This window comes from Nannospalax galili, unplaced genomic scaffold (genome assembly GCF_000622305.1).
Source record: "Nannospalax galili isolate Female #2095 unplaced genomic scaffold, S.galili_v1.0 scaffold820, whole genome shotgun sequence".
Classification (NCBI taxonomy): domain Eukaryota; kingdom Metazoa; phylum Chordata; class Mammalia; order Rodentia; family Spalacidae; genus Nannospalax; species Nannospalax galili.
Window position 1 is genome coordinate 250,960 of NW_008346549.1, and position 8,755 is coordinate 259,714.

An 8,755-nucleotide genomic window follows, 5' to 3' on the forward strand; every position below is an offset into this window, starting at 1 on the left:
GTATATAGCTTTTATTATGTTGGGGTATGTTCACTCCAGTCCAATTCCCTCTTGGACTTTGAACATAAATGCATGCTGAATTTTGTCAGAAGTCTTTTATGCATCTATTGAGATGACAATGTGGTTTTTGTCAGAGGGAGGCCAGAGGGAGACCAGAACTTGACACTCTCTGGTGGTCTGCTGAGATCAGAGACTCTTTCACCATACACTTCTGCTACTAGGCAAAATCTCCTCTTCAAGCAATCATGAACTGAAACCTCTGAGCCTGTAAGCCCAAAGTAAATCCTTTTAAAGCTGTTCATCTATATAGCTTGACATAGTGACAGAAAGCTAGCTAATACAACTACTGAGTTGGCACTGAGATGGGCACTGGAAAGAAGGAGACTAGATCTGAGACAACCAGAACAGGCATTAGAATCACAGGCAAAGGTCCTGTGGTGACAGAGAGGTAGGAGCCACCATGGCTTAGCATCATGTAAGAAGAAAAAAGACATGAGGTAACTTTGCCTTCAGAAGAGAACTGAAGTAGGATGTGGGAGTGTTAGGGATCCTCAGTGAAAGGAAAAGATAATGCCCCATGTGGTGGTGAATGCCTTTAACCCAGGCACTCAGGAGGCAGAGGCAGGTAATCTCTGTGAGTTCAAGGCTAGCCTTGTCTACATAGTAAGTTTTGTGCCAGCCAGGGCTACATAGTGAGACCGAGTCTCAAGAAATAAGAGGGAAAGATAGGGAAGAGCCAGTGACTAGAGTATCTTCTGGACATAGTGGGAAGGTATTGCTGAGATCAGAGCTGCATAAAGAAGGATGAGCAACATCTTGGACCTCCCAGCTCACTTGGCCTAGCCATCATGACCACATACATGATCCTTGGTGGAGCCAGAAGGCCACTCTGTAACCCACCAAGTTAAAGAACTAAGCAATTGTTGTTTGGAACCATGGTGTTTTGGGTGGTTTGTCATGAAGCAGTAACTGTTATGTGGCACTGTTCTTAGGGAGATGGGAACAATGTCTACTCACCCAAGATGGAGAGCCACCTTTCAAAGTGAGCATACCACCAAAGTCCAAATAGTGAAACAGTGAGTTTTACTGGGGTTACTTACAGAAGTATGGGTGAGGGGTTACTTATGGGAACAGAAAAGACAGCTGCATCACCTAAAGCCTGAGGGAGAATTAGAACTTAGGCTAAGCAGGAAAGCTAGACCCTTTAAAGGAGGGCTGCTTCTTGCTCCCAGGACCATTTCTTGTTGTCCCCCCCCCCCACATTGGGTAACTGTTACAACTCCTGATGGCTGGTAACGATCTGAAGAAATGGTCAGATTGGAAGAAAATAGCCTGCCCAAGGGAGAGTACCCTGGATAACGCCACTGAAGAAGGGGAGGGAGTCATGAAACAGGAGGGCCTGACCCAGAGCTTCTGCTTGGGATTCCCAGCTCTGGGGCCTCCTCTCATTCTGATGAGAGTTGTTAATCTGCTGTGATAAAGTTCATCTCTTTTGCTCTTCTCTCTCTCCGTGTGGCTGTTGCTTCCCCATTCTCTGTGTCTGTGACTCTCTCGGTCCCCGTGCCTGACATCCACTCTCTGGAGTTTGCCACAGCGTTCTTTACATCTGGGGATCTCCCACTTCCTGCTACCTGTCTCTCCTGTCACTTTGGCTCCTGGTTCCCCACTTCCAACAAGCTTTTGAGGCCCCATGGCCCAGGCGGCTACAATGGTAGCAGCTTCCAAGTCACTGGCATGTCCCCCAAGGTTGCCATGGTGATGGTTTCCAAGCCACTTGGGCAGCTCCAAAGCCACTCTGTCTTCTATTGCTGCACTGTGGTTTCCCAACCATCTCTCCTTCACCCTTTCACCTGCCAAGTTCATTCCTCCTGTTAGCCATTTCTGCAGTGGTTTCCTCTCCCCCAACCGTCATTGCTTAGTACTCTCGCTTGTTGAGTCTCAATTGTGGCTCCTTTACTCTTTCTGCTTGCTACTTTTACTTTTTCTGAATGTTGGTCTTCTGCCTTTCCCAAACATCCAATTCTTTGTTCACCCCACGGAACCAATTCAATAGATGACCACTCCTCACCCCAAGACCTCTGCAACAAGCCCACCCCAGCTCACTAAAGGTGGAATCCTGGAGCTCGCTGCATGACTTGCAAGCAGCCAGACAGGTCAGAGAGCATGCCTTCCAGGCAGCTTCCCTGGCCTGAGCCTCTTCTAGATATCTCAGCTGGTCTGAGTGTTTCTCAGCAGTCATATAGCTTATATAAGCTTGGGGAGGGAGGAGCCTACGACATCTGGCCAGTTTCAGGGATTTTCTGAAACTTTGGCGTTAATTTCTTCCTGATCTTAAGAAGCATCCCTTTAGAAAGGAGTTTCCCTGCAGGTTGAAATGTATCAACATGGAGAAAATTGCTATACAACAATGACAAAACAGTCTATGGAATATTTGCAAACTAGGCTGGAGGACTGAATGGGATCCTGGTGGCCTTGAGGTCCTGTGGACCTTGAAGTCTGTTACAGAGCTCAATCCCCCTGTTTTGGTCTAAAGTTACCTAAGAAGAGATGTGTGTAGCCAGAAAGAAGGATGGAATTTATCAACTCTATCATGTTATCATAGCCATGGGTCTAGATGCTGGGGGATGGCTAAGGAGGTAGAGGTGGGGACAACGGTGCAGGGCCAGGAGAAGGCATGCATCAACTGTGTGCGACCTTTTCCCAAATCCAAACATTCTAGAGGTCAAGACCATTTCCTGTAAGGCCTAGAAGGCTCCAGGCATTTTCCAGCACATGTGGTATCCACTTGAAGTCAATCTTTCCAGGTGGGTGGTACAGGGGTCCTGAAAGAACAAGGTTAAGTCTGCAAAAACTAAGTTGAGAGCAGGGCATCTCTGGTTGAATATGGTCCTTACTGTCTCAGGGACAAAGTGAACCATATTTTCTCCTTGAGACTTATCAAGATCAATAGGCTCTGATTGTGTCAATGGTGGGAACAGTTCATGGGGCTGTTGTAGAGCTGATGCTCACAAGTGGGACCATCTCTCCTGATTTGCCAAGACTGAGGCTCCAGGAGGAAGCAGGCAATACCAATACCTGTTTACAAACACAGGCCCAACAACTGGATGCAAGAATGAGTGAATGAGTAGATGAATGAATGAAGTTTCTTTCTCATCCTGGGATTGAGTACCCAGTGGTATACCACCTTGTACCAGCTTGTGCTGAGGAGCAACAGGTGTGGTTACAATCATAACTGGACAAGGGGTGCTCAAGTATTTACAGGGGCCTGTGCCACTCTCCTTTGGTAGATGGCAATGCTGATTAGTGAGGCATCAGGATGAAGGACAGGTTCCTGAGTAGGCACAGCTAACTAAGATGGGCGACATCTATTCCACACCAGGGAAAGAATGGACATGGGGCTCATTTGAGACAAGAGTGTGTCCCATCATGTGTTTATGAAATGAGGAGGCTGCTCACTATCATCTGGCACATGTGGAGATATATCAGCTGCAGGAAGATTCAGAGGGAGGAAACTCCCTCTTTTTGTAGGAGAATGAACACATGGGAGAGACCATTGGGGCCACCCTGGAGGTACTTTTGGCTATGGTTTGAATATTTGTGTTCCCCAACATTCACAGGCTGAAATCCTAACCACCAAGGTGACAATGTAGGAGGCAGAGCCTTTGGGAAACATACTGTCCTTATGAAAAAATCCAGGACTGAACTCCCTTTCCATTATTACCATGTGAGGTTGGAGGGAGAAAGTACCCTCTGTGACCCAGAAAACAAGCCTTCAGCAGACAGAATTGGCTGGAGCTTTGAACTTGGACTTTGAAGCTTTGAAATGTATAAGATTTAAATTTCTGTCTTTACTACTAGCCACCTTATCTACAGCATTTTGCTTTGAAGCCCATGTGGAGTGGGACACTTCTGTATTTTCCTAGGGCTGCAGTGGGTAAGATACTGTAGACTGGGTGGCTTAAACAACAGAAATTAACTGTCTTCTAGTTCTGGAGGCTAGAAGCCCTGAAGGCAAGTTGTCAGCGGAGATGATTCTGACAGAAGGTCTGACCCAAGATTTCTTAGTGTAGAGATGGAAGTTTTCTCTCAACATCTCTCATCTGCAGTGTGTTATGGAGCTCAAATTTCCATAAGGATTCCAGTTTACTGGATCAGGGCCTTGTTCTGGACTCACTTAATCTTAATTACCTCCTAATGGGTATCTCCAAATATAGTCACATTGGAGAATATGGCTTCAATGGGTGAACAGGGCGTGCAGTTTAGTCTGCAGGTGAAGGCACACGTGTAATGAGCAGAGAGCAGGGAGGGGCAAGAAGCTAGGACCCCTGCTACTTCTTTTTGAAGCCCAATTACTCCAGTTTGTTCTAGGAGGGAAAGAGCCAGGCTGAAGGCTCTGCTGGTGTTTGGAAGTGGTCAGAGCATCCCATTCCTTCGAGACCTCCAATTTTCCGCTGTATGAAGCAGGTCCTGAGAATGTACCCTCTCATCCCAGTCCACCAGACATTTAAATTTGGACAAGAAATCTGTTTCTGTGGGGCTCAGTTTCTCAGGGGGAAATTGAGGTCAGTCTCCCTCAGGGATATGAGCTCACCAACCAGCTCCTAGTTCTGGCCCACAAATTTCTAGCAGGTGCTTCCTTTCAGGTGCTTCCATGGGGGTAAAGCCAGAGCCACAAAGGCTACCAGCAGATCATTCTAGTAAGGGATAATCTGAAAGCCTCAGAAAGTGTGGGATGGTGGTGAGAAGGAACCAGGGGCACAATGACGCTCTCCACAGAGCAATGCTGCCCAGCTGGAGTAGGCCCTGGGAACAGTGGCCATGGGAGGCAGAGTACTGCAGGTCTCACCCTGTATCCTGGACTTCTGTTCTGCTCATGCTGCTAGTCCACCTCACAGGTAAGGGAATTCTTGGGGTTCAGAGCTTCCTGTCCCTTTGTCTTGCCTTATCCTGCCCTGGGGACCAACATGCTTCTATCTTCTCAGGTTGTAGTCCTCAGCCTATGCTTCATCAGCCACCATCAGTCTCTTCTTCCCTTGGAACCACCATCCGCCTCACCTGCACCCTGAGCAGGAACCATAACATCAATGTTTACAGCATTTCCTGGTACCAGAAGAGGCCAGGCCACCCTCCAAGGTTCCTCCTGAGCTACTTCTCACACTCTGACAAGAAACAGGGCCCCAACATCCCCCCTCGCTTCTCTGGATCCAAAGATGTTGCTAGGAACCAGGGTTATCTGCGCATCTCTGGGCTGCAGCCTGAGGACGAGGCTGTATATTACTGTGCTGCGGGGCTCCCGAGCCAGGAGAAAGAGAAAGGGATGGTGAGGGAGATGGGAGGAGAAAAGTAGACTACAGATTCAGGCTCCCAGGCAATCCGAGACCCCGAGACCCCGAACTGAAGAAATGGTTTGCTTTGTTGGGCTAGGCTGGTAGCGGAGAGGAGGGATGGAGCCCTGGGGCTTCGTAGAGCCAAGGAGATGGAGTCATTCAGCTTCTCCTTGTCTCTCTGTGTCTCCATAAGACCCATTGGAGGGTGGATTACAGAATTAAAGCTGTTTTTCTTAGTTTGGTCTGGCTGCTGTGTGATCTCAGAAACAATCTAAATACTGCAAGGTAAAGGTCCCAAGAACCTGACCAGTTTAGAGGCACCAGGGATAACATTTACCTGAACCCTACTCTTGAGAATCATGGGGGCAAGTGGATGACAAAAACATCTTAGAGGGGGATCATCTTGCCAAGGACAGGGCCATCTATTGGCATCTCCACAGTCACAGAGCAAAGAGCTTAGGAAACACCATCATTGAGCCTCTGCATTGGGGGAGAGCAGGTGTCAAGTGACAGGTCTAGAGCAGGCTCCGCTCCTTGGTGCTAATGATGTTTTGGGACGGACAGCCCTTTGTCATGGGGCTGTCTGTCTTGTGCATTTTGGGAGGTGACCAGCATCTCTGGCCTCTGCCACCAGATGCCTGTACATACCAGATGGCCCTCACATGTATAACAACATCAAATGTTTTCAGACAGCACCAAAGGTCCCATGGGTGGGAGAGATACAATGACAGGGGTCAGCAAGCATTTTCTGTAAAGGGCCAGATTATAACTCTTCTTGGCTTTGTGGACCATACTGTGTTTTGGCTTTGTGAACCAAACTATCCAATTCTAGTCTTTATAGACAAAAGCAGCCATAGGCTATAGATTAATAAACAGGATGGCTGTGCTGTTAACTTACTGAAATAGACGGGGCTGGGCAGGATGTGACTCTCACACCACAAGTGGCCAACTCTGCCCTGGAGAAATGCTACAGCTCCTGCCTGGGTTTCAGCAATCCATGCTGGGGCATCATCAGGGACCTTCTCAACTTTTCTTGACCGGTGGCCTGACTTCTGAGCCATAGCCTGTGGAGAGACCATGAAGCCTGGGGAGCATGGTCCAAGAGGCCACACTAGCTTGTTGGATGCAGGGGGATGGGAGAATTCCCAGTGCTCTGGCTATAGCGTGGAATCTTGAGCTCCTGGGAGGTGGGTCAGAATGTGCCCCTCAGAGAGACCCTGTACATGAGGCCTCTACACTATATGGACATACCTTACCTCTACACTATATGGACATGTCTTACTTCAGGAAGGTGGCTGTGGCTCCAAACTTGATTGAGAACACTTGTCTACCATGCCAAATGACCCCTAAGGGTCCCCTCTAGTGTGGTAGATACATGTCAGTATCATCCCTGCCTCCTATAACTTGTGACTCTCTTCTGTGAAACAGCGGTTTCAGCTCATGCCATGTTCTGCCTCCCTCTGGCTTTCACTTCCTCAAACTCACCAAGTTCTTGCATCTGGCCTTTGCCCCATGGAAAGGATCCCAGGAACACGTTTTTGGAGGCCAGCTAGGTGGTCTTTGGCTCGATGCCATGGCCCTTTCTTGCTCTTGGTTTTCATGATCTGAGGGTTCATGCCATAAGACGAAATCCAGAAAGCAGTTGGAGGCTTGGCCTCCTCCACTGTCCTGCGTTTCCTGTCCCACCAACTCAAAGGAGACCTTGGACTTGACCTCAGGCCAGACATGGTTAAGTCTCAGCTAACACTTCCTTTATGTGGAAAGGGGATAGGAATCATTAATTTAAAAATTTTAAATTACTTCATTGTGTGTGGACACACATATGCCATGGTGCATGTGTGGTGCTCAGAAGACAACTTGTTGGGGTCATTTCACTCCTTCCTCCACGTGAGTCCTTGGTATCAAACTCAGGTCCTCAGACTTGACAACACACACCTTTAACCACTGAGCTGAACCATCTCGATGGCCTAACACTAACTTATATGAAGTGCTTAACCTGGGCTTACCTGTCATGCATGTGCCATAAGACTGTAGAACAACTATTTTCTTCTCAGTCATCCAGGCTATTTTTCCTTTTAGTCTGGTCCTTCCCTTTCATCTGAGTTATTCTCACCCAACCATTATCTGACTTCCTGCCTTATACCCTGCTGCAGCCTTAACCTGTCCTCTGTCTTTATTACCCCTTGATCCAGACTTGCCTTCACTCTACCTCCCTAATGCTGACTGCCTTCCATGTTCTAAGGCATATGGGCAAGCCACATTTTCTAATGGCTACATTTTGAAAAAGGTGACCAAACTTGCAGGCATGAATCTGCAGCAGTTCCACCACTTGGTAGCTTGAGTAGAGGATGGCTTCAATATAGGAGTATATATTATTTGTCTTTCTTGAGACAGGGTCTCCCTGTAGCCCCAACTAGCCTGGAACTTGCTATGAAGACCAGACTGGCTTGGATTTCATGGCGATCTACCTCCTCTACCTCCCAAGTATAGGGCTTAAAGATATATGCCACTAGCCCTGGCTAAGTACAGGGGTTTTCAGTCTGGACAACATAGTGAGACTCCCCATCTCTAAAAATGGTTTTTAAAAGCCAGGCATGATTCCACACTTTTTCCCCATATGGGGCCCTCCCCCAGCTCAATCTACCAGCCCAAGTCATGACCACACTAGTCTTCTGGAACTATTTTATTCTAAGTGTCATCCTGTAAAACCCAAGGGTATTCCTCAGATCCCTGCCCTCAGGGTCTTGAGATCTTCCTCAGGTCAGAATGTTTGAACCACTGGCAATATGTTCGAACTCATTTAGTTCTGTTTCTTTCTTGAACTGGGAAACTGAGTCCAACATTTCTGTTCATAGATCAGAGTTCTTAGCACCCCACAGCCTGGTTCTGTATTACCATGAAGAATCCTCTTGAATCCTATGGGAGAGGTCTGTTGTGCTGGGTATGGGTCCTGACACTCTGGCAACTCTGCCATCTCCACCATCTCCCCCAATTCAGATTCAGAGAGTTCCCCAAACACCCCCTCCATGCATTCACCTGCTTCAAGCTTTCCTTCTCCATGCCTGTCTTGGTTGTTAGGTACAAATGCTGGTTTCGTGTGCCTGGCATCAGAGGCTGGATGTGTGACAGAGGGAGACAGATAGACAGAACAATGGAGAGACAGAGGTAGAGACAGTGAGAGAATGTGACCAGTTACAAATGTGAAGAGAATATCCGGGCTGCTTCTTGCCGGTCTTAGAGAATCACAGTGACCCCAGCCACCTAAGCAGATCCCAGAATGGCCAAGAATTCACTCAGTCACACATTCCTCTCTCACTCAACCACCTCTCTTATCACTAGTGTTTATTGGACACAGTGGACCCAGTCAGCTGCGGATTTGCAGACTAGTGGGAGGAAGCTTGCTAAATAAAATCAGGACTGTGTGGCAG

The 8,755-nt window shown here is 47.9% G+C and overlaps 1 protein-coding gene across 1 annotated transcript; it reads left to right on the top strand.

The window, feature by feature from the left end:
- Window positions 1-4,732: 4,732 nt before the first annotated feature.
- LOC103742042 (immunoglobulin omega chain-like) lies at window positions 4,733-5,347 on the top strand. Its single transcript, XM_008843002.2, has 2 exons — window positions 4,733-4,895; window positions 4,983-5,347. Exons 1-2 carry the CDS (start codon window positions 4,733-4,735, stop codon window positions 5,345-5,347), a joined length of 528 nt encoding a protein of 175 aa, XP_008841224.2.
- Window positions 5,348-8,755: the final 3,408 nt, after the last annotated feature.

Bases quoted from the DNA above. Each gene is read 5' to 3' on its own strand.
- LOC103742042 (XM_008843002.2), top strand. From the start codon at position 4,733: ATGGTGGTGAGAAGGAACCAGGGGCACAATGACGCTCTCCACAGAGCA. The intron at 4,896-4,982 runs GTAAGGGAATTC...CTATCTTCTCAG, and splicing joins GCTGCTAGTCCACCTCACAG to GTTGTAGTCCTCAGCCTATG.